General features: G+C 41.8%; 1 protein-coding gene across 3 annotated transcripts in view; it reads right to left on the reverse strand.

Annotated features, from left to right (window-relative positions):
- Positions 1 to 3,941: 3,941 nt before the first annotated feature.
- Positions 3,942 to 26,610, reverse strand: part of EGLN1 (egl-9 family hypoxia inducible factor 1) — a 59,852-nt gene continuing 37,183 nt past the window's right edge. Inside the window, exons 2-5 of one of the 3 annotated variants that reach the window (XM_035008458.1) lie at positions 13,778 to 13,897; positions 10,293 to 10,429; positions 7,598 to 7,665; positions 3,942 to 6,467 (exon numbers count right to left, since the gene is read on the reverse strand). In XM_035008458.1, the coding sequence (XP_034864349.1) occupies positions 6,403 to 6,467; positions 7,598 to 7,665; positions 10,293 to 10,429; positions 13,778 to 13,897 (390 nt within the window). In that variant the 3' untranslated portion in view covers positions 3,942 to 6,402. The remainder of the gene's footprint in view (positions 6,468 to 7,597; positions 7,666 to 10,292; positions 10,430 to 13,777; positions 13,898 to 26,610) is intronic. The other 2 variants (XM_035008461.1, XM_035008460.1) reach the window with 2 other exon arrangements.

Below are 26,610 nucleotides of genomic sequence, written 5' to 3' on the forward strand. Positions count from 1 at the left end.
TTTTTTTTTTAACTTTTTTTTGTTTGTTTTTGTTTTTAAAGATTTTATTTATTTACTTGAGACAGAGAGAATGAGAGACAGAGAGCATGAGAGGGAGGAGGGTCAGAGGGAGAAGCAGACTCCCTGCCGAGCAGGGAGCCCGATACGGGACTCGATCCCGGGACTCCAGGATCATGACCTGAGCCGAAGGCAGTTGCTTAACCAACTGAGCCACCCAGGCGCCCTTGAGTTTTTAAGTTCCAGTGTTAAGTTTAATTTCTGCAAAGTCCTGTTTAAGGATATTTGATTCAGGGTAGTTCTTGTTGCAGTTCTCTTCTGCCTTATCATTGAGGGGAGACTTTTCATCAGGTGTAAACGATTCTCATTTTGTTTTCTAATGGCAGTGTTTATAGATGTTGTCTTCCTTTTTCTGCTCATTTTGAAAGGCATTCTTTTCTTGACTTGCAGAAACAGTTGGTTCTATCCAGGCAGAGAGGAGGGGTTTGCGTGGCTTATGATTCACTAGTGTTCTGCTGGTACAGGGAAATGCAGTATTCCCCCGAGAGAACACTTTTATTTTGAGCTGGGAGGGGTTGTTCTCTTCTGATTCTGTGATATTTTCCATCCCTGTGAGACCCTTGCTTCCTTCTTGCACTTTACCATCAAGTCTCCAGGAGACCTCTACCCCTTCTCCCAGAAACGGTACCTTCCCCAGTCACCTTCAATCTCGTGAACTTTCAAACTTCTTCCTCAATGACCCAGTGGTCAGTGCTCTGCTGAACCAGGGTCAGATTTATCAAAACAGATCTTCCTCGACTTACAACTGAATGAACCCATGGTAAGCTGAAGATGCCCTTAATACACTAACCTACTGAACATCACAGCTCAGCCCAGCTGACCTTGAGCGTGCTCAGAACACGGAGGTTGGCCTACAGTTGGGCAAAGTCATCTAACACATAGCCTGTTTAATAATAAAGTGATGCACAGCTCATGTAATCGCCTGGATACTGCACTGGAAGTGAAAACCAAGAGTGGCGGTTGGGGCACAGAACGGTAGGAAGTGGGTCGGTTGTTGACCCTCGTGGTCACGTGCCTGCCTCGGAGCTGAGGCCACTGCCGTCACCCAGCATCACGAGCGAGTATGTACCACGTGATCCGTGGCCTGGTAAAAGATCCGAACTCAAAATTCCAAGTACAGTTTCTACTGAGTGCGTATTGCTTTTGCACCATCGTAAAGTTGAAAAATCGTTGAGTCAGCCATCATCAGTCGGAGACTGTATTTCCATCACTTGTGGTGGGGTCCCTGCCTCCCCCCCCCCCGCCCCCCGCTGTGTACTGCCACCACCAGGCCCCTGTTTCCCTGGTCCCTTTATCTTATAGCTTCCACCTGACTCTGCCTTCACGTGGGTCCTGATGCTGGCCTCGGAGGCTTAGTTCTCTGCTTTCCTGCAGGTTGAACTTCTGTGTCTCACGGTTATGCTTCGGGCATGCGTTCTAGGTGACTTACTCGGTTCTCCTTATCTGCATGTGTTGGGAAGATTACGAAAGAGATTCAGATTTAGGCGGCTGCCGATATTTCTTGGAAAACCAGAAGCTCAAGTACCTCCCCTTAGACACGAACACCCAGCAAGAATAACCAGACGTGTGAACAAAACCTCTAATATGAAAGAGAAAAATTAAAATGAACACAAAGCAAGGTTAAATACTGTATTAAGCAGAACTGGTTCTTATATACTAAAAAAAAAAAAAAAATTAGAACAAAAGAGAGCTCCTGAAAATTAAAACCTGATAATAGACATGAAACCCTCGCTGGCAAAACTGGAAAAGAGACATAAAAAAACGTAAAGGACAAAGACACACAGTAACTAAGAGCAAGAGGCACAACCCAGTAGATGCAGTGTCTGGACCATGGGAGGTCCAGAAAGAGCAAGAGAATGGAGGGGGGACATAATTAATGTAATCGTTTAAGAAAATGTCCCCACACGTAGGGCATGAATTTACAGACCACATGCCTACCACACTAAAGAACACTGGAAAACTACAGAGGTCCAGGGACAGACAGTAACTCCACGAGCTTCCACAGAGAAAAAGCAGGCTCCATCTAAAGACTCAGGCATAGGAATGGCTTTAGATTTCTTCCCCTGAGCACAAATTTTAACTCTTAAGTGACTCTTCAGGTTTAGTTGCCTGATTCGTTCTCAGTAACATAATCACATTGCCACACGTTGGACTTCCCGGATGAAAGCTTATTTGCTAACCAGCTCCCCACATGAAAGATAAGAATGTAGGGCCCTGTCCAGCCCCCCAGCCCGTCCCCACCCCCCCAAGTGGACAGCACACTTCCCATCCCCCATCTTCCTCATGTAATTCCACTGTAACTTAGATCAGGTTGATAGTTCAGACTACTGGTGGTATTCAGAGCTGGGACGCAGAGTAAATCGTGATGACTTTTCATCCACAATTTGCTTGTATCCTTATGTCCTGATTTTCCTACTTTTCCTGTGGCTTCTAGCCCTTAGCAGTCTGGAGCAGTTGTCTCCCTGCCTGCCTGCTAGGCAGCCGTCTTCCTGAGGTCTCCTTTCCCCATTGTTCTGGAGACCCCCTCCACCACTCTGCTGGGTCTCCTGTTTCCTGGATCCCTTATCTTCCCCTTTCTCGGCTGACTTCCTCAATCTGGGGTAGCATATCCTTCACATGCCTTCCTGCGAAAGGGTATGTGGGTGGTAAATTTTTCAAGATCTGTGTCTTTGTTTTACCCTCACACTCCATTAGTAACTTGCCCGAGCTTAGCACTCTCGTTTGGAAAGCATTTTCCTTCAGCATTTTGAAGGCATTGCACCTCACTGGCTCTAGGTAGGCCCTTCATGTCATTTGTCCAATGGTTTATCCTTGGGCACTTGCCGTATTTCAGGTGAAATTTACTTGCTGGTGATAAGGAAAAGAATCTGCATTAAAACCAACAGCAGAGTGGGGGGAATGGATTCCTGACCTTGGATGTCCAAAGAACGATCCTGAAGCGGTAGAGTCTGGGCATCTCCTCGTGAGTGTTTGTACGTGAACTGAAAACCTCCAGTCCACGAGGACGTGATTAACCATACGGTGTAAATATTTACCACGGCGGTCTATGGCCACCACAGAGTCCTCACGCTTGGGCCATGCGCACCTCGGAAATAATCTGTACTTCATTTAGGTCTCACACGGCTCGGCAGGTGTTTGTTTTCAGATGAGAAAGGCTCCAATGGTCACATAATTAAGTGACTGGGCCAGAACTAAACAGAGATTTGTCAGTCCTGTGCTCTTTTTACAACACGACCTAATTTAATTAGTCTTCATCTCTGACTTATTTGCCCTCTCCTTTAATCCACCCCACTATATTTCAGTACATGTTCCCGAATGCCCCATGATAGGCTAGAACATAACAAAACCACCACACTAAAGTTCTTTAGGTAAGAGATAAATGAACATGTACACTGATCTCACATTACAAGAGTGCTTATATTTTAGTCTCTGACCATAACCACACGAATTAAACTTTTGTGCATACACACACAGGACACCTGTGACAATTACAGATCTATGCCTAATGCCCCTTCCTGTTTGCTGCAGAGGGGTGACACAGATATACTCAACAGCACTGGTGTGAGAGTAATTTTTAAAAATTCTATTGAAAGGGCAAGAATCCAAATGTTGAGAATCTAAACAAAGAGCTCATGGATCCCGTGAACAGGCCAATTACCCCTGGGATGTTTCTAAAATTGTTAGACTCCTATCGTGACTGTTCTCTCTCTCTCCCTTGTTATCATTTATAAAAAGCAATACCAAATGTTCTGGACTAAGCCAGAGATGTGTGATAGAAAAGCACTTTATCTGATGGAAGGGCCCATTAAGAAAGTCAGTGTATGATAAAGGGTTTAAAAAAAAAAAAAAGACAGCTGGAAATAACAACCATAAGTTTTTCAAGATCATTTATACATCTTTTTAATTAGATTAGCTTTACAAGCAACTTGAGAGCTCTTTCATAATGAAACACTGCTTTTCAAATTACATGACTTTACCGTCTGTGTATGAATCCTGAAATTCTTTGCCTGCTGTTGATAAAGGTCTGTGTTTTACAGCTGGTTAATGTGTTGAATGAAAAACAGCATTAGAAGCTTTATCTTTAACCAGGATTAAACACATATAGGCCACGAGTAGTTTTAAATTTTGTTTTAAATAGAGTCCTGCTTGGTGACAAGTTAACAGTCCCACTAACATGAAACGAACAGATTTTAAATGGATACTAAAGAAATGGCTATCCTGGATTTCCTGATCCTTTCACAATCATCTCCAAGAAATCTGTTACAATTTTCTGAAAAATACAAATTTTAAGACCTGCCTGGAAAGCACACGCACAGACAGTAGAATCTGACACTTTGCACAACTGCAGAGATACACATGTGAATGACACAGGGGTTCCCAGAAGGAAAGGCTGTTGCAGTCCCACCTTGACAACCACACGAACCGCACCCCCCCAACAGAACACAACTTCTACTAGACCTAAAAACGACAGCGCTTTTGAGTGGGGGCCCAGCGCAGCACGCCACACCGCAGACCAGAGGGCAGAGACACCTTGCATCCCCAGGTCCGGCCGGCAGAGGCACTGACTAGAGAGAGGTTTACATTGCATTGTCTGGAACACAGAAGAGGAAGGAGAACAAAACCGAGCACGGGCAGGAAAGACAACAATAAACTCGAATTTTCTCCTGCAAGTTCTCCTAAGTGAGTTCACGATACTGAATCTTTCATCCCGCCCTAAGTCCACGCTGTCGGTTTCACTGAACAATTTTTTTTTTCATGTTTTACATGAACAATAGCAATCTTTTAATAAAAATTACTGAGCTTTCCATAGAAAAGGTCTCTAATTGAATACAAACTATACAGATGCTAAAACTGTCATGAGTTGAAATATACAGAAGTATTTCTGTACACACATTTTGGCAAAGATCAAGGACAGAGACAGAAAACTGAAGTGGGCAAGGTCTAGACCCATAATTCATGCTAAACATGGATACCACCCTTTGGGCTCTGCTAGAGATCAGCCCAGGAAAACAAAGTCCTAGACATCCTTCCCAGTTCATACATCAAAAAACAGAAGTCTGGGAGGCCTTGTGTGATAGTGTAATAGTCCCTCTTTTTTCTGAAAAGTAAAAGAAAAGTCACAAAACAGAATAGAATAATAAAGCTACCTGGTTTTCCACTTCTTTTGTATTTTTAAGCTAAACATCCAGCTTTCAGTACTGACAAAGAGGCGAGCTTCGCGCCTGAGGAATGCCTGCCCTGGCTCGGCTCCGAGGATTCGCTAACATTCGGTCTATACTAACGCGGCTCAGCCCCAGCGCTCAGTCTCCCCCTAAAGCTAGCCAACAGAAGCCAGGTTCTCCACTGCAGACCACGTGCGTCACAGGAGTAGGAAGAAAACGTAACAGCAAAATTGGAAGTACGATCAACTTGACAGGAAGCAAAAGGGAAAGTCTTAGGAAGGGGACGTCGTCACCTTCTACATCTACAGGATATACCTGAAAGCATGAGAGAGCCCTTTGTCTTGGGAACTTGATGCTGAGGACAAACTCAAGTTCGTTTAGTGCCAGTCACTTTAGTCTTTTAAAAATACTAACTTAAAAGAATAAAACCTGGGTATTTTTTTCTTATAAAACATGAACCAAAAGTTACTGGTAGTAAACGGTGATGGTTTTACTGTTAATGTTTTGTTATGAACAATGTCAAAAACAGGACAGCAGCAATCTTTAAGAGCTCAAATTAGTGTAAAAGACAGGACTACAAAACAATCTGAGTTTTCAGTTGGCGATTAAAGTGCTCCTTTTCTTATGGTAAGTAAAAAGGAAATGAAAGTAATCATCAGTCACTGGCAACAATCATGATAAGAGGTCTTTTTTAGGGCAAAATTTAATAGTACGAAGAAGTTTACAAAAATAGATTGATGCTATTTGGGGGAGTAATACTGTAATTTTTTGTCAATTCAGTTTTGATGTATTGTACCTGATCATACAAAAATTACTTCAAATTCAAACTTACTATATAAAAAAGGGAGAGATGAAATGAACTCATCTAGATGACAGATCTGGCAAAATATAAGAATGAAAAACTTCTACCTAGGGCACTTATTTCACGTCCAGATGTCAACCCCATTTTCTGCTGGTAGCTTATATTCTTCCCATGAGCAATCACAGGTTTGGAGTCAATCATGCAGTACAAAGTCACACAGTCAAAATCTTCTTTCTGATGCAACATGACAAAGTTGTTTGTTTCCTTATAAAAATGCCAACTGGTTGTCTATTTTTCTTTATCCCATTTATTCGTATTCACAAGTTAACAAAGAGCTTGCAATTACTGTAGGTGAAGTGGGGTATTGCTGGATCAAAGGCTCTATAAGACGTCTTTACTGATGGAATCAGAAGGCTTATTGAGTTCAACCCTCACACCTTTTTCACCTGCAAGGGGAAAAAAAAAAATTCATTCATTCATTAAGCACCAGAGAGCATCTGTTATTCTGATACTGCTTCCCACTGAGCTCCTAACAGTGTGCACAATGCCTCAGCTTTGCAAACACACATCATCTGAAAACTACTGTACTCGCTACCCCACAGCATTGTTATAATGAACACGTTACTCTGAACTGGTAAACCTTTAAAGGGAAAAGCCATTCTCTACAGAGATAATTTTACCTCCTTTTACTTGAAAAGCAATTTGAATTGCTATAAAATAGCAGTGTGTTCAGCGTCACTGAAAGCACCCCACTAGGGTTCTGTCACAAATAGTAACTTTAAAAATACATAGAAAAAGCAATGCACATCCAATTTTGTAATTTTACGAAAGGCTGATGTGGGATTATCAATGGCTCATGAAAATACAGCGAATCAGTCATGTGAGCACTGAGCAGACTTTTGGAGCTGTAAGGTAGGGTTAAAGAAAAGAGAGAAGTGGTCCATCGATGGAAAACTAAGACCCCCTACTCTCAGGAGGCAGTTTCGGGTGGGAATTGGGGATGGGTGGGGCTGGCATCCTGAAGGATCTTCAGATTCGGTTCAAGTGTGTTGATTTATGGACACCACTGGCTGGCAGGGACGGGCTCGACACGCCTGTTTGACTTTTGGTTTCGGCATTTCAATTCATCTCCTTTGTATTCATTTTCTTCATGTCCACATTCAACGTGGAAGACCCGGATATTCCTTAGAGCATGTACGTTTAAAAAGGGAAGGGTATTTATTGACTTCCTTCTAACGGGAGAATGAGAGGAAGCCAGATGGCAGTTAAGTTGGGCAAGTTGGGCAGCCGGTGACTGGAAAGGGTAATCACAGAAAAACTCAGCTTGTATTTGAATCATTTGCTCGGGTTTCTTGCCTCAAACTTTCCTCATCTTTGGACAATGTTGTTCGTTAAAGAGAACAATGAAGATGACTTGAGAGAAGTCCTCTTTTACATAAGGGAATTAAGGAATCTGACAAAAACAAGGAGCAAGTCTTTGTGGAGTTAATAAAGACCGTGTTTGCGCTCACGGCCAGCACCGCGGGACTGCGGGGCACCTGCCTTGCGGGATACCCTGGCCCCAAATAACGTTTACCTGTTAGATATTTTACTTTAGCTCGTGCTCTCTCATCTGCATCAAAATACCAAACAGTTATTGCGTACCTAAAAGAAAATTTAGAATAGGGTAAGAATGATCACACTGGGGAAAAAATAGTGGTATGCTCTTGCAATGGTCTATTAAAACGTGTAATGCCAAACAATGCCTCGACTGGATGTGTCAGAGGATAACTGAGCGCAGTAACAACCCACCTCTCCAGGAACCTCGACGCTCAAGAGTGCAGCAGAGAACCAGGAATAGCCAAAATGGATGTTGCATAGTTGAGGAGTTTTTAGGGTTTTCTTAACACCTACTTAACCGGCTTGCTTATCTGTTTTGCGACCCCAGAGCAGATCAGAAACAGACAGGAAGAAAGGAAAAGAACGGCCCCGGCAGAAAAAGCACAGTATCACTAGCACAAGTTCTCAAAGAAGAGAAGAGAAGCAGAAGAGGACCCGAGGCTGGGGCCCTGTGGCAAACGGGAAGGCTCACAGTTCCAACAGCTTCTGAGGACATCACTGTAGGACAGCAAAGACCAACAGTGGAGGTTTGTAATTTTATAACCTGGTGTCATCAAGAAAGAGTTAAATTATCCTTAGAGTTTTGGGGATTTTTATCAAAATAATTACACTGTGTTTGACATTTAAAGTTTATTTAGCTAAACTTTATTCCTCTGAAAATTTCACTTATTTGGAACAGTTCGTTCCACAAATAAAGGAAGACTCTCTGCTTTATTAAATACTACAAAGCACACAGTTACAATCCTGGTCCCAATAATGGGGGAAGTGTACATACACGATAGGAAGTAAAAACACACTATACATGGGAATTCCTTAGTAGAACACAACAGTTAGTTAAAGTATCTTGCAGATTCTGGCCAGTGTTCCCTGGGGCCGGGGCGGGGGGGGTGGGCAACACTGGTCGAATGAAGAGCCCTACAATGTGACAGACCTGAATCAGGAAGGAGTCAAAGGCAGAGTAGAGTCAGAGCCTGCAAGTCTGGACAAATGGGGAAAGCTGCTGAGTGATGACACTGAGGTCAAAGTCTGGCCTCCTGACTTCCAGATTCTGCTCCTTCCATGTAGCCTCTTCTATTTTCCCAGGTGGCCTTGGGAATGGGAAAGGGGCACAGAGAGATAATTTTCTCTTTTGCCCATGCCCCAAACTTTCAGTTACTTAGTAATTAAAGTCTTGAACTTGAACAACCTTGACCTTTCTCCCAGAGCTTCCCTAACACTGTCATAACTCCCTGCTTCTGGTCATTCTGGGCCTGGCTGAGCTCCCCTCTTCACTGTGAAACCTGGCCCATCTACTCCATCTGTTCCAATTAACACCATTTTCTCCCTCCTCTGAGTCTTGTAGTATCTATCCTCCACAGTTGTCTGGCATTTACTACCTAAAAATGTTCATTATTTATTTATTTAGAAATGATACAAGCAGACCATACTCAAGATTCCATAAAAGGGAGGGTCTATGAAGCAGGTTCTAGGTCAAAAAGGGTTTTAAAGAAACAGCAGGGGCAGAGATGGGCACTGGGATGCCGGGAAGAGAGATGGGGGATTTAGGATGGCACATCATGTGATGGGACAGGATCCCCCCCTGGTTTCCATTCATGGCTTCTTTGGATCTCTAGCCACAAACTACTCAGCTTCCTGCCCACTATGTGAATTAGGGTTAAAGGCAACATAACTCAGGAAGAAGCGAGTTATAAAGGAGTGCCTGGCTGGCTTAGATGGTAGAGCATGTGACTCTTCATCTTGGGGGTCATGAGTTTGAGCCCCATGTTGGGTGGAAGGAAGGAAGAAAAAAAGAAAGGAAAGGAAAGGAAGAAAAGAAGGAAAAGAACCAAGAAAAAAGAGAGGTGACAATAAAGTCTTTGGAATTCGAACCTCCCTGGGGCTGGCCCGTGCCTCATACCACCAGGAAAAGCCAGCTCTTCTCCTGGGCTGACTATGGCTAAGCCTCTTCTCACCAGACCTAACAACTGCAGGCCCATAACTCACTAGCACAAGATTCAAAGCCCCTTCTATAATGAAAAATAGGTATTTACAAAATAGTGCAATTTTTCTACAAATATTTATAACAATGTCTGCAACATCTTCTAGTTTAAGAGTCTTAACATTTCAATGTAGAAAGCGTCAAAAAGTATAATAAGGCTCCTAGATGCTTATTATTAAAGCTAACGCATTATTTTTCTAACATTAACTCCCCCACGTGGCAACCTTTCTTTTTCCCTCTTCATTTCTACTCTCCAGGTGTCCTGTTTTTCTGCTTTGTTTAATTTTCCTACATTATCCCTTTCATTTTCTTCCCTCACTGCCTTTGAAAAGCTGTCCTTTCCTTTCTCTGTTGAATCTTTCTGTCCCCCAAGTGAATCCACTCACAGAATCAGAACGGATTATAGTCAGAGACGCACAAAATAATGAGACAGGCTGGAGGAAGGAAAGGACCTGTACTTCCATTTCTTACCCCAAATGGAAGTGGTTATGCAAAGTCACAAACTTTTAGCGCTAACTGGGAATAAATCATAAATAAAATTATTCAAATTAAAGTAGTTATGACTGAAGCGTTATGATAAAGGTAACTAAAGAACAGGAAGCTACTCACTAGAAAACTCTCAAGTATATCCTACCTATCCCCCTCCTCTCCTACCATAGTCTTTACCAATTTTTTCTTAAAAGGAATACTACACCTTGTAGAATATGCTGGTTGTACTTCATGAGGGTTGCGACGGTCAGACCAGAAAAACAGCAGTCTATCAAATTTGGGTTCAATGTCAGCAAACTGGGCTTTGCCTTCTGGAAAAATTCGAAGTATACCTCCACTTACCTATGGAAAAGAGCCAAATATGTGAGTATGAGAGCAAGAACGCTACAAAATGAAATTTAGGGAGGAAAAAAAGACCATTTCAGAATCAAAATTCTTAGTTGGATTATTCACAAATGTATCTCAAATAACAAGGTATGAAGAGGAGTTGAGATTCCAGCACATGCACTGATACAAGGAAAAATTCATTTCTTGTTTTAGGGATTTCTGTAACTACTGATGAAACAGAAGTATTATCTGAATTCAAAAGGCTTAAAATGACACTTAGAAACAAGTTGTAAAAACTAGTACATGTTTCTTATGTAGGGATACTTATGATGTGCTTAATTAGCCTATTCTTTAAAAATGTGTCCGTTTCAAATCATCTTGATAAATTACTCTAAATGGTGATGTCAAATAAACGGTTTATTGTATTTTAAGGTTCAACAGTAATTAATAAGACAGTCACAAGTTTAATGCCTCTTACTTAAAGAATTCAACTAGGGACGCCTGGGTGGCTCAGTCAGTTAAGCGTCTGCCTTTGGCTCAGGTCATGATCCCAGGGTCCTGGGATCGAGTCCCCATGGAGCAGGGAGCCTGTTTCTCCCTCTGCCTCTGACTCTCTGTCTCTCATGAATAAATAAAATCTTTAAAAAAAAAAAATGAATTTAACTTCATCAGTACAAAGTGTCATCATTTATTGTCACCACCATCATCACTGTGGTCGTTATTAGAGACTATAGCTCTCCCTTTCTAGACTGCGCCTGACACATTGAAGGCTACCTGTTTACAGAACTGGATTCCATCCAGAAAGGATAATTACTATTTATCCCAATACACATCCATCTCTATTGGGGATTAGATGGACTCACCTATTCATTCTAATACAGACTGAGTATTCTGGGACCTGGGGTGGACCCCGGGTACAGAGTAGGGAATAACATCCACCGATGTGGGCCTCATGGTATTTACAATCTGGGGGGAGTTAAAGCGAGGCCAAACCCACCCACAACTGAGTAGCCCTTCACCCTTGAAGAACTAAACTCCTAAGCAGGTAGATGCTTAAATTGAAAGGAACTTTAATACTTAAGACATCATGGAGGCTGAGCCTAGAATCTGTAGTTAGGCAAGCTGTTTATCAGGCTCATCCTTAAGTTAAATTCAAGCTACTTGTACCCTTGCCCACCTTCCTCAGGTTCTGTTCAGATTGATTCCCACGGCACTCATGCAAACATCTAAAGAATCTCTAGACTGTGACCAAGAACACATCCTTTTCTTCCCCCTGACCTCTGACTGGAGTCACTGGGAATATCACAGGTGATCTGCTGGAATTGTTTAAAAATTAAAGCTTCCAATCTTCCTCTGGGAAACATTCCCTGACCCGCCCAGGCAGTCCCACAGCAATCTGTCCTGCCTGCACTGGGCCTAACCAGTTGTCACTGTTAATCTATTGATCTGTACCTTCCACTAGATCCCAGGCTCTATGAAGGCTATTTCTATTTCTGCCCTATCTCCAGCACCCAGAACGATGTCTGGCACACTGCACATATTCAGTGCAATCTTGCAAAGAAGTTTTCAGTTCTACATACAAAAATACTAATAAGGACTTTTTTCAGCTTATGCACTAATTTAAAAACTATATATTAATGACCCTGGCTAGGTCAGATCAAAATTAAAAGATCAGCCTAGAAAGAACCTAACAGAAGTTAGGAGTTGCTCAAACATATTTCTAGCTTTCAAGATACTCACAAAATTGGGAAAAAAATAAATTTTTAGAGCACCTGGGTGGCTCAGTCGTTAAGCGTCTGCCTTTGGCTCAGGTCATGATCCCAGGGTCCTGGGATTGAGCCCCACATTGGGCTCCCTGCTCCGCAGGAAGCCTGCTTCTCCCTCTCCCACTCCCCCTGCTTGTATTCCCCCTCTCGCTGTGTCTCTCTCTAACAAATAAATAAAATCTTAAAAAAATAAAAAAATAAATAAATTTTTAAGTTTTAACCAAAATTATACTGTTTTGTGCATTAGGCTCAAGGCAAATGACCAGATTTATGTCTCTATTTTAAACTTTGAAAGCTATAACGGAAAGACCATGCTTGTTAACAGAATGCCTTGAAATTTACTTAATCTACTTAGCAGTAAAACTTACCTCCCTTTTGAACTCGGACAGAGGAGAATCTTTAAATCAGTATGACACAGAAAGAGCACGATGAGCATATCCTAAGTTTTAGGACAGGACTAGGTTTTTACATATTTAAGACTTGGTGGTTTTCAATTCTGTGTATAGGTTTGTGTGGCGGGGAAGTGTTTTTTTTTTTTAAGATTTTATTTATTTATTTGACAGAGAGAGAGACAGCGAGAGAGGGAACACAATCCCAGGACTCCGGGATCGTGACCTGAGCCGAAGGCAGACGCTTAACGACTGAGCCACCCAGGCGCCCCGCGGGGAAGTGTTTTAAAGGTTATTTGGTTTTTAAAAATTGCCCTGGCTACACAGGTGTGTTCATGCTGTGAAAATCCACAGGGCTATACATTGTGTTCACTTTTCTATTTGAATATTTTGCTTCAATAAAAGTAAATAAGGATTTCTAAAAATCAACCAAAAATTAGTTTAGACAACCTCCAAAGCAGTAAGAAAGCATGACATACTTCTGAACTTTCAATCATTTAAACTCAAGTGAAACTCAGGCCAATATTAAGGAAATAAATATTTAAAACAAGAGAAAATTAAATGTATTGTACACTTAATTGGTTTTAAAGGATTTGTCAGTATTGATAAACTTCTAGTTTTTTTCCATAATCAGGAAAAGAAGGAATCCTGCCTCCAATATTCGATTCAATAACCGAATGCCAGATAAGATCTCTGCAACAGGAATAAGTAGGAAATAATCCACAATAGTTGTTTATATATAATCTCTCTTAAAAGCCATTATAAAGCAATTATTCGCAGAGGAGTTTTTTTTTTTTATTAAAGCTATTAAAAGGTGTATATTTTAATGAAATACATTTTGGTAACAGTTAAATTCTGGGGGGGCACCTGGCTGGCTCAGTCGGTGGAGCATGCGACTCTTGATCTCGGAGTCGTGAGTTCGAGCCCCACGTTGGGCGTAGAGCTTACTTAAAAAACAAAACAAAACAACAACAAATAAAAAAGGTTAAATTTGGATGCATGCCTCAATATCTGAAAATAAGGGAATCCACTTTTTGAGATAATATTATGTTTCACTTTACAAAGATCCACTCCTAATACCCAAAACTGAAACAAATCTAAGGAATTTTTAACTATTCCATGTGTTAAAGTAAAGACAGTCTCCCTAAGAGGAATATGAGTCTTAATAGCTATGGGGGAAAAAATAAATGGTCAATTAAGTTGCATACCTTGGCATCCCAGTCTTTATTAAGATAATATATACACGTCACACATCTTCCATCTCCATTTGGATTATCAACATGACGTACATAACCCGTTCCATTGCCTGGATAACAAGCAACCATGGCCTGTAATAATAATGATGATGATTTTAAAAGTCTATACATAGATGAATAAAAAAGGCAAAACAGCATATAAAAGAAATCTCTGATTTTTGGCGACTCCTACACTTAAATTCTTCTAAATAAAAATCATATTTTGTAGATAAGAAGAGGCAAAGATAGCCTATGTTGACACTTATAAAGAATACAAGGGTAGGTTGGTGAATAATCCAAGGCCTGGTGAGGTCTGCCTAATGGTGAAGGGAAAAACCCACATGGGAGAATCAGAGGCCAGAAGGATTGCAGGACACACTTTCAGGATCTTTATTCACACTGATGATCAAGATCAAGTGAGTTTTTGTTCTGCTCCATGGGAGGCTCTGTCCTTCCTGAGTTTCCTGCAGACAGAACACCTGCATTACTATCTGACAGCCAAATACCTCATCTGACACTGTCTCTGAAATTAGAAGGTCAACTTCAAATATTCACTCACTTAATTTCCATGATTTAAAAAAAAGGCTTACATGACAAATTAGCATGTGACTAATTCCTCTTCAAACCAGAAAATAATTTTTTGCTCACATTATAACGAGATGTAGTTCAGAAGATTGTTTGGTATTAAGCATGAAGGTGCAAGAGAGGTCCAAAATAAAAAGCACCGGAAGAACGCACGTGTTCTAGAACTGTAGTACATACTAACTGACTGAAACTAGAAAGAGTGATTTCACAGAAAAAAACCTCAGGAATTATGAAGAAAACAAAAACAAAGATGATCAAGGTTACCACTTATTCCTGAAATCTTTTATTTCTCCAATTTCTTCATGTATTGAAGTCAACAGGTCAGTATTAATGTCAGTGAATCAGTATAAAGCTATCAAACAGTAATGAGATTACATCATTATTTAAGATAAAAGGCAAATGCTAATTTTTAAAATTCATATTCAACTGATTAGTGAATAAGTAACTCAGTATTCCACTCTGAGAGACTAGGAAGCATTTTAAACCCGAAAGCTTAAAAAAAAAAAAAATCACATTTTCCTAGACACCCTGGACCTACTGCTTTTTCAGAAGCAGAATTTTTGGTGTATATTCATATGTCTCTATTTTTCCTGATTCCAGATAGACTTAAATGCTTTCTTTTGGGACTTGAGGTTGTTAATAACAGGCAGAATAGCATGGGTTTAGTGGATTTAATAATGCTCAATAAAAGATAAATAATTTCCTTGTCACTAGCTGCTAATGTAAGGCACATGCAACAGACCTTGAACAGGAACTATAAGATACCAGTTTAACAGAGCAATTAACCCACCTATAATTAATAAAGACAATTATTGTAAATTACATGATACAGTCTTATCCACAAAAAGAATGAAAAACAAAAAACCCCAAAAACACAAAAACCAAAAAACCCAACCTGAACTCTTCTCTAAAGTGGTCTCATCTCGAAAAAGTTCACTCAGGCGTCTCCAACTATCTGGTAACCTCAGAATCTCTTGTGCAAAGAACAAAGGGGAAAATCTGTCTTTGTTCATCCACCCCACTCCAGCCCACCCCATCCCATCCATCCCATAGCAAACACCTCCTGAGCACCAACTATGTATCTGAAAGGCCTTGGTGGGAAGATAGGCGGGCAGTGACTACAATGATGAACAAAACAGAGTCCCTTGTTTTTATTTATTAGGGAACCTAGCATGGTGAAATAACCCATAAACAAACATGTATAATACACTGTTAGGTAGTTATCTTTTCATAAAGTTGAAGGATATAGAAAACAACAGGATGATTTCTAGAACAGTGGTCAAGGAAGACCTATGTGAGGGGCTCACACTGAGCAGGGACTTCAGTGAAGGGAGTGGCAGGTTGTGCAAATATCTGTGGGGTCAGCATTTCCGGCTGAGGGAAAATGAGAGCAAAGGCAGAAGTGGGTGGGCCAAGTGGTAAAGCACCGCAGGCCAGCTGGACTGAATGAGCAAGGGCAAACCACTGGAGGGCTCAGCAAGCCCTGGTCAGGACTTTGGATACTGTTTTAAAAGTGACAGGAAGCCAACGGAGATCAATGATCAATGGAGATCAATGATCAATGTTTTAAGAAAGTAAGTTTCAACTCTGTATGAATAAAAACTAAGTGCAATAACCTCCGTATCACCCACTACCTAGTATTTTTGGATGTTGACTATTTGCCACGCACTATTTTAAGTAATTTGTGTGTACTAACTCATCTGGCACAACCACATGAGGTAAAAAGTATCATCATCCTCATCTTCATTTAACTGTTAAGGAAACTGAGGCCCTGGGGGCGCCTGGGTGGCTCAGTTGGTTAAGTGTCTGCCTTCGGCTCAGGTCATGATCTCAGGGTTCTGGGATCGCCCTGCTTCGGGCTCCCTGCTCGGGGAGGGGGGAGCCCGTTTCTCCCTCTCCCTCTACACCCCCCACCCGTGCTCTCTCTCGCTCTGTCTCAAATAAATAAATTAAACCTTAAAAAAAAAAAAAAAAAAGGAAACCAAGGCCCAGAAAGGCTCCTTAACGTTCTCAATGTCTATGACTGTAGAGGCAGGTAGGAATGCAGGCAATGTAGTTTCAGAACCCACATAACCGCTACTCCAGACTGTGGGTGGGATGGAGAGAGAGAAGGGGGGCTGGCTGGCTACTGCAGTTTCTAGGAGAGTAACACAAAGGAGGCCTGGCGGCAAAGTGGGGAGAATTCTGAAGGCAGAAAACCAACGTGACCCGCTCATGGATTGGAAGTGGAGAGTAAGAAGAGTCAAGGACGACTCTGAGGTTTTCTCCCTATGGAATGGAATGGATGGGGTTAATGCTTTCCAAACATGGAAAGACGAGGTGAAGGAGTGGTTTTAATAACTATACGCATCATGGAGGAAAGGAGTTTCTCAGCAATGGTCATGAGGAGCCAGACACCCCAGAACAGAACAAAACTGCAGACATCAGGATTATGCCTCAACATGGGATCTGTCTGTATCAGTCACCTTGGGTGACATGGTGGTACCCAGGGTGGCGACTGGTGGAGGGATGCAGTGAAATGAGAAGAGCCCAAACAAGCAGATTCTGCCCCAACCTTCAACTAGGGGCAGCATTTAACTGCAAGCTGGTACATAACTGTGAGGGTCGCGAAGCCAGGAGTAAGAGTCCCAGAAGATGGCCAGACAAGCCCCTCCAGCCATACAAGGACAGACTACAGAAGGACAGAGCCTAAGCACACCCAGAAAAGACAGGCTATCACAGAAAATCTAGAACCAGGGGGCCACACTCCTAGAGTTCTGGGGAAAGAGAAACCCTGTAGGAAACCTGCAAAGGTTTGGAAGGGTCATGAATTTATTCAAGTAACGCATGGCCCAATAATGACACAGTGACACTGCATTTAGTAACTGATGCATGTACCGAGACTCCTCTCCATTTGGACTATAGCAAACATAAAAAAGGTATTTCTCCAGGTATGGGGATTAAGGAGTGCATTTGTCGTGATGAGCACCGGGTGATGTATGGAAGTGCTGAAACTAAGGTAACCCTGTATGTTAACTAACTGAAATTGAAATCAAAACTTAAAAAAAAGGGGGGGGGTCATTTCTCTGAGTCTCATGAAATGTGGCAGTGATGAAGTTTACAACCAGTATTCACATTTAAACAGTTATCCTTAGCTATGATCTGCATCATCAAAATTTTAAAGTTCCTTAAATGTAACACAGCTTTTCCGGTTTTGAAATAATATTCATGCTCTGCTTCTTAATTGGTAATTTTGTTTTCCTGGTGCATTTTATATATATTTGTGTAAAGAAGACTCTGACGTTGCTGTTCTTGTTTTGCTTGCTTTTAATATGCAACTAACATACTCTTATTCACAATACTTTAGTAAATTCAGTTTATTTTCTATTAACTCCTTGGTAAAGCAACTAATAACCATTCATTCTCATAAGGTGCTGCTTGAGCATCTTATTAGTTTAGATGTCATTGACAGCATTAAAAAATATTTATGGCATTAACAGGAACTTAAATAAAAACTTTAAAAAAAAAGAATGGAAAAAACTATTTATGGCATACCTACCATATCCCCCTACAACAAGGGCTGCTATGGTATCAGTCTGAAAGGACTTAACTGGAAAGAAAAGAAAAAAGTGGGCACACACAAAACAAATGATGAACTGAGTAGTATAAAAAATAAAAAGAATTAGAAAAAAAAGGAAGTTTTCATGTGGGATAAAATAAAATAAAGGGACGAGGCTTTGAGCTACATATAATACCTAAGGTTATCTTTAAAGAACAGATGTGATTTGATAAAGGTGAAGGGAAGAAAAGCAAAGTGTCTGAAGATTACAAATACAGCAAACAGTTAAGTGACAGTGGGGTAGCTTTTAAGAAGGCAGCTTCTTTATTCTAGGATTTATATGGAAGATATTATAAAGCACACTGCTTTGGTCTGCATGTGTGTACCCCCAGATTCATTTGTTGAAATCCTAACCCCTAAAGATGATGGCAACAGGAGGGGCCTCTGGGAGGTGCTAAGGTAAAGGTAATGAGGCGCTAAGGTAATGAGGTAAGGTAATGTGGAGCCCTCAGGAATGGGATTAGTGTCTTATAAAAGAGGCTCTGGAGGGATCCCTGCCCTTCTAACCATGGGAAGACACAGTGGGAAGTCGATGGCCACGAGCCAGGAAGAAGGCCCTCACCAGAAGGCATGGAGACCTTGATCTTGGACTTTTCAGCCTCCAGGACTGTGATAATTTCTATGGTTTGTAAGCTACCCAATCTGGGGTTTTTTGTTGTTTTAATAGCAGCCCAAATGGACTAAGCCACATCTATAAAAGATAAAACTGTTCCAACAGATTTACATTAGATGTACCAGTTCTAAGGATAAGGAAATGCATTAATGTCTATCAAGAAAAATTGAAATGAGACTTATTAGGGATTAAAGTGATATTCCCTGGCTGTCCTTCTGTCCTTTCCCAGAAGAAGCAACACCAGAAATGACTGCACTCCTCTAAGGTTTGGGGTAGAGGACAGCAGAAGAATCTAGGCATTTGTCTGAAAAAGAAACAATACAATTGCTCCTTTATAATTCTGAGGTATGTTCCTAATCTGCCATCTCTTTGAGATGCCAGCTTTAAATATTTCAATTTCCCACTGGGAAGAGCCTATTTAAACATAAGCAAAACAATTAAATACTATTTTTTCCTTTTTGATATGAAAATATACATGATTGAGGATGTTCTCAAGATAAGAAACACCATAAATTTGTTTTTCACTCTGAGAATAAAAGGAAGGAAGAGGTTTGTGATACCTCTTTGGAATCTGAAGACATTTATTTCTGGCATTGGAAGACTTGTATTCAGTATGAAGTTGAATCAGGAAACTTTTAAAAAAAATTTTCCTTTTTGAACAAAATTATGTTAAAACATTGATTCAAAGCTAAGAGAACCAAAATTTTATGGGCTATCAAAGTACTATTTTCCCTGAATGAGGGGAACTGGTGTACTATCTGAAAATTTATCCTATTAAAATGTACTGCCTAGGGGCGCCTGGGTGGCTCAGTCAGTCAAGGGTCTGACTCTTGATCTCGGCGCAGGTCTTGATCTCACAGTCCTGAGTTCAAGCCCTGCCACCCCACCCCACCACACAGGGCTCCATGCTGGGTGTGGAGCCTACTTAAAAAAAAAAAAAAAAAGTACTGCCTAAGTGTACACCGTACTTGGCCCTTTGTGGATGCTGACAGTGAACATTTAGTAAGAACTTACTGCAAGCCCGTCATTTGGACTTCACAACAAATTTATGAGGTAGGTACAATTAATCTCTCCATTAGAGTTTAGAAAACTGAACTACGGTGAGAATAAAAATCTTGCCAAAGGTCAGAGAGACTCTAAGTGGTGGAGGTGGGATGTGAACTGAAGCAGTCTAGAGAGAAAACTCACTCACTCTGTCTGTACTCCTCCTCAATTTCTGGCTCCAGTAAGGCTTGTATTCAGTCTAGAGTTCAGATGAAATTGGTAACATGGGTTCCTACGTGATTCCCCAGCTGCTATAATGCCACATGCATAATGCTCAATTCTCAAACGCACAGATGTAGTACATATGGTGTTTTCCAACTCTATACCTTACCTTTTAAGTCTCTTTCCCAACCATCCTGGAAAGCACACCCACCCACCACCATCGCTACCTCTGGGGTTACATACCATCCCACTCAAATATGGAGAAAAACAGGTCACCAAAAGAAGTGAACTAAGAACAGGTTGGTATTTATTGTAAGAATAACCTAATTTTAAAACTGCAGACTTCAATTATACCTGTTTAGGTAAATCTCATTTCCAAAAAAATACAATTAAAAACTTTATAAAAAGTCATGAATTTTGTTCATTGCACTAATTAGCATGGGAGGGTAATGGAGGAGGGCAATCTACATGCATTAAAAATTTTAAATCTTGGGGCGCCTGGGTGGCTCAGTCGTTAAGCGTCTGCCTTCGGCTCAGGTCATGATCCCAGAGTCCTGGGATCGAGCCCCGCATCGGGCTCCCTGCTCAGCGGGAAGCCTGTTTCTCCCTCTCCCTCTCCCTCTGCTTGTGATCCTGCTCTCGCTGTGTCTCTCTCTGTCAAATAAATAAATAAAACCTTAAAAAAATTTTTTTTTAAATCTCTAGGGGCGCCTGGGTGATTCAGTTGGTTAAGCGACTGCCTTTGGCTCAGGTCATGATCCCGGAGTCCCTGCTCAGCAGGGAGTCTGCTTCTCCCTCTGACCCTCCCTCCTCTCATGCTCTCTCTCAATAAATAAATAAAATCTTTAAAAAAAATTTTTTTAAATCTCTTGACTTAGCTGCTAAACTTTAATGTTGCAAATAAGTATCTCACCATAAATACCCTCAGACTGTGTGTTTTGGGAGGTATATTTTTCAAATCCATGTCATGGCAAAAATGAAACTCGAACTGAGAAACAGGATTCAGGAATAAGAACAAGGACAGTTTCTCTTGTTTCAGGCCTCTATTCCACGTGGGGCAACAAAGCCCATTCAGAAGATCAGCAGGGACTGAAACAAACTAATTCCAAGTGGAAAGAGAAGAATGGAAAAGGAGGCCCTGAGAAAGTACCATGACAGATCATGCCAGAGTTTATGGAAGAAGCTGCATCTGAACTAAGCTGAAAAGAAATATATAAGTTAGAGAGAGGGTATTTCAAACAGAATAAAGTATGTAAGGGAAGTTTTAAACACGAGAAAATACAGAACAATTTGGTGCCAAGGAATATTCAGACTCGCTAAAGCACAGAATTCTTGAGAAGGGGGAAGAAAACTGAAAAGGTGAGGGGGCCAGCCTGTGGAAACAGCCGAGTGCCTTCTTACCCTACAGGGAGAGAGAGGAAAGCCAGCATTTTGGGGCAAGGGAGCAACAGGATCAGAACTGTGTGTCAGACACATGACAAGTTGAACGTAAGATGGCTTTGGGAAAGGGGGCAGGAAAAAACAAGACACCGAAAAGACCAGTCAGAACACAAGTGCTCTACAGACAAAGAAAGGAAGCAGTCTGATCTACGGGAGGGCCTTTGGGAAGGGTGGGGAAAGAGGGAGCAGGGGCTGAGTGGAATGGGGAGGAGTCGTGACCATGAGACAAGGGAGGGGATTTGGTAAGTGCTTTCACAGACAGGAGGAGCGGGGGAAATGGCTGAACCAAAGATGGCTTACGAGTTTGTGTGTGGTTGAGAGTAACAGACCATTAATAGAAGCAGGGAGCACAGGTCTGGGAGAGGCCAGTTCATTTTTTGGACATACTGAGTTTGCCACGCTGGTGGGCCATCCAGGTGAGATGTTCAAAAGGCAGTTGGAGGGCGCCTGGGTGGCTCAGTTGGTTAAGCGACTGCCTTCGGCTCAGGTCATGATCCTGGAGTCAGTCCCTGGATCGAGTCCCACATCGGGCTCCCTGCTCGGCAGGGAGCCTGCTTCTCCCTCTGACCCTCCCCCCTCTCATGTGCTCTATCCCTCTCATTCTGTCTCAAATAAATAAATAAAATCTTAAAAAAAAAAAAAAAAGGCAGTTGGAAATGTGAGTCTGGAACTCCAAAAAGAGGTCATGGCTGGAGATGCAGACTTAGGAGCCACCTTCACATGGGATAGCTGAAGCCATGTGGCTGCCAGAGATTGCCAAGGAAGAGAGTGTAGGGAGAGAAGAAGAGAACAGAGGACAGATTCTTATGGAATAAACTCACTTAGAATAAAAATTCATTAAGCTTTGCTTTCCTGATCACAGCAAAAACAGTTAAATAACCAGGCAAAAGCTGACTAATTGTAAATGATAAATACATACTACAAAACTACAGGACTTATAAGGGCATTTAAGTTGTTTCCATAAAATGTTTTAAGAAGCTTCTTGCTATTATAAACAATATTGTGATTGACAACAGTTCTGGAGCTCTGTCACTGTAAACATCCTCAGTACCTCCCTAAAATTAAATTCCTACAAGTGAAATTATAAGTCTTTAAAATTTTTTTATTGCCACAACGTTCTCCGGAATAGTTCTATTAGCTTATACTCCCTCCACCTCTGTAGGAGTCTACACATCCTCCCACTCATTTGCCAATCCTGGCTACTGAATTTTATTCTTTTAAAAACTGCTCAATCTGATAGGTAAAAATTTATATTATTATTTTAGTTACATCTCAATTTGTGAAAGCAGTTTTCGTATTTTTATTGGCCATTTAATTCTTGTTAACTGCTTACTCACATCCTTTACTCGCTTTCCTCTTGGGTTGTTCATTCTTTTTCTAAGGATTTTTAAGCTCCTTAGCTACTAGCCTTCTGTCCTGTGACATGACAGCAATTTCAACATTTTTACTATGCTCCTACAGAATATTTTAATACAATGTAGTTATTATTTGTGCAGGAAAGCAGAGTATAACCATATTAATTATTAATATAAACTGAAGTTTTAAAAAGTCCAAGAGACTTTCTGACTATATTCATAGGAATGTGAAAAATGCAGAAAAAACCCAAAGATAATAAATAGCATTGTTCCAAATTACTCCCCAAGTGGCTCAGGAATGATGGACTGTTTAACACCACACACACTACTTTCCTTACTGGGCCCTCATTCTAGCCCAAGAGAAAAGAACTTGCATATACATTTGAAAATCAACTTAAGGGCGATGCTCCCAACAGGCAGTGTGATCTACAGACATATAATGATGCCTTACTCACTCTCCATTTCCCTTTTAGGAATTGCAGTTATACTTTATAAATTAGGAAGCCATCTGGTGAAGAAGTTTCTATTTGAGCTGTCTAGCCCTGCTGTCAGAACAGAGACCTATAATTTGCTAACCTCGGCTGCAATCTCACCAGCTATGCACAAACCTTCCCCGGGCTCCTAAGCAGGGCTCTGTATTTACGCCACTCACCCACAAAGGCCCCCCTCACCCCCATCAACCGCAAACTTGAGGAGGAGGACAGAGCAACCTCTCTCCCGTGAGGAGGTTGGGGATCCCAGGCAGGCCTCAGCTTGATCCCCACCCAGGGAGTGGCGTGATTTCATTTGAGCCCATGCAAGGAGATGTCACTGGTAAGACACATACTCAGACAGCTATGGTAAACCTGTTATGTTATTAATATAACTCCCTGGCAGAGTATGCAATTTAACATTAAAAGAAAAATAAAAACAGAACAAACAAAACACTCAGCTGTTTCATATTACAAACATCTGCTTCAGCACTTCCCTAGGCCTACTGAGCAGGCACTGCACTCGGCAAGGGGATACATGGATGAAAAGTTCAATACCTGTTTCAGTTCCAGAGTCCAGAAGAGAGGTGTGATTTTAAACTATTCTGTACATTATTTCAGCATAGAGTGTAATGCATATTTATCTTAAATGGACTGGAGGGCATGGATTAGAGGTTCCTGATACTCCTCCTGGAGCACGGAGTTAACATCTGCAAAACCCCTACTGGATATGCACAATCACTGGTTAGTGTTGAAGCTGCTAATAAAAAAATCTCACTCCAGGGGCATCTGGGTGACTCAGTTGGTTAAGCGTTGGCCTTTGGCTCAGGTCATGATCCCGGCATCCTGGGATCAACCCCTCGTCTGGCTGGGAGTCTGCTTCTCCCTCTCCCCTTGACCCTTCCCCATGCTCATGCTCTCGCTCACACTCTCAAATGAATAAAAAAAAAAAATCTAAAACAAACAAACAAAAAAACCTCACTCCGGTAAGTCCAGTTTTCTCTTCTCTCCTCAAATCCAGAGGGTACGGTAATTCGCATAAAAGATATGAGAAATGACTACAGTAGTAGAAAAGAGTCGTGTTCAGGATATGTGGTTTGGCTACAGGTATCAAAGGGGACCACTGTTCCTCCAGGAGCACACATATGAATCTAACAAACCTGTGGTGAATATTCTTTGGAAATGCACCCTAGGCCTCGGGATTCCTGCTGGTTCTGTGATTAGTTCCCTGTAAGGGAATTTTGTCTGATCCCAACTAGGTTAAGCTGAATCCTACAACCAGATTAGCACTTCTGCCTGGAATAAAACTCTCATAAAAGGTACCTGCCAGAGTTCCTAGAAGGATGGAGAGGAGGGACTTTATGCAGTTTAGAAAATAGTTTGTAAGACTATTTTTGTGCTTGCTGACTAATAAATTTCTGTATGTGTGGCAGAGCTCCGTGTGAGTTTTGCTTTCATAGTAATGTGCCTTTTGGATGTTAGGTTTTGGGGGAGTAGATCTATCATGCTCACTTATCTGTAGCTTGCAAACATGAGCAGTATCTCTTAAAAGAACCTAATACTCAAACAACTGAATTGGCTCAAGTTGGGTCACAACAAGGAAGTCATGCAAAAGCATCCAGGACAGTGTGATATACACAAACAGTCTTACACAAGGTACCCAGACAGCAAAGATGATGAATGCTCTCCTAGGAACGGGTGTCAGAAAAGACCATGCGAGGACGCCTGAGTGGCTCAGTCAGTGAAGCGTCTGCCTTCAGCTCAGGTCGTGATCCCAGGGCGAGTCCCGCATCAGGCTCCTTGCTCGGCGGGAAGCCTACTTCTCCCTCTGCTGCTCCCCCTGCTTGTTCTCTCTCTCTCTCTCTGACAAATAAATAAAATCTTAAAAGAAAAAAAGACAAAAGAAAAGACTATGCGGGCAAAGTGACCAATGAACAGAATTTTGAAGGATAAAAATACAAGTTTTCCAGAGTAGTGGGAGACTCCCAGTAAAGGGAACAGAGTATTTGCAAAAAGCAAGAACAAATATGGCACCTTGAGAGAAATGCAAATGGGTAAACAGTGTTGGGAGAGGAAATGCTCAGTGCAGAGCAGCTGGAGATGGGGCAGGAAAGACAGGCAGGGGCGGGGCAGAGAGGCTCTTACTGGCTTGCTGAGGAGCTTTGTTTTATAAGTCAGTATAGCCAAATGTGTTCAGTAAGAATCATTTGGTGTACTTCTTATATTATGTTAGAAGATCAACACTGTGGGGGAAAACAACAGGAATGGAGAATACAATGCTGGGGCATAATTATCAATAGGGTTGTCAGGTCAACCTCATTGAGAAGTTGACATCTGAGAAAATGTTAAGAGATGAGGAAGTGAATGTTCCATGCACACTTTGTGCCTGACATGTCTGAGGAAAAGGAGGGTCAGTGTGGCCGGAAAGGAGAGCAAAGCAGGGGAGATTGGAAGATGAGATCAGAGAGGCAAGGGGTGGGGACAGGGACCAATGTAAAGACGAAGCAGGAGGGGAAGTCACTGGCGGGTTTTGAGTAGTCTGGCTGCCATGTAGAGCAAGGATCGGCAAACTACAGCCAACTGTCCTTGGAAGTAACGTTTTATTGGAACACTCCTTCGTTTACATTTTGTATGGCTGTTGTCATGTTACAACAGCACATCTGAGTGGCCATGATAGAGGCAGTGTGGTCCAGAAAGCCTAAAATGTTTACCATTTGGCCCTTGGCAGAAAATGTTTGCTGACCCCTGGTGCAGAAAATGGACTGAAGGCTAGCAGGGGTGAAAGACTATTTAGAAGGCTATTGCACTAAATCAGGTGAGGGACAATGACTGCTTGGGCCACGGTGGTAAGAAGTGATTGGATGAATAAGCAGATTTCCAGAAAGACTGGCATGGAGTATGAGAGGATGACTCTAAGACTCTAAGATTCTGGCTTGAGAAGCTGGAAAAATGTAATTACTGTAAACAGATAAAGACAACAGGTGGCACAGCCTGAGGATGGGGGCATGTGGGAGATCAGGGATTCAGTTCTGAACATGTTCAGTTAGGGTATGTGTAAGGCACAGTTTTAGGAAGACAGTCCCTGTTCTTAAAGAACTTATATTCCAGTGGGACAGAGAGGAAAACTAATGATATTTCAACACAGCCAACAATGAAAATGACCAGGCCAGGCACAGAGTATTATTCCATTGCAGGGGAAGTTGGGGTCAGAGAAAGCTTCTGGAAAAATGGGTCTTGAAAGAAGAATGTGAATTAGCCAGACAATAGAGGTCAGGGAGAATGTTCCAGGAAAAGAAAAAGTCACAAAGACAACAGAGAGCACAGTGTGTGTGCATATGCATGTCCTGTGTGTAAACTATAAGCAAGGGGGAACCCAAAGCACCAGGCAAGGGGTGTGACAGATGAGGCAGGACATATCCAAGGCCACTGCCCGGAAGGTTAGTGTTCCTTGATGATTAACTTGGACTTTATCTTATGGGTACCAGGGAGCCACTGAACAGTTTTGAGCAGGGCAGTGACATTAAAAGTTTTCATTCACT

The sequence above is a fragment of the Mirounga leonina genome, unplaced genomic scaffold, assembly GCF_011800145.1.
Source record: "Mirounga leonina isolate KUSES-001 unplaced genomic scaffold, KU_Mleo_1.0 Mir_152, whole genome shotgun sequence".
Lineage (NCBI taxonomy): Eukaryota > Metazoa > Chordata > Mammalia > Carnivora > Phocidae > Mirounga > Mirounga leonina.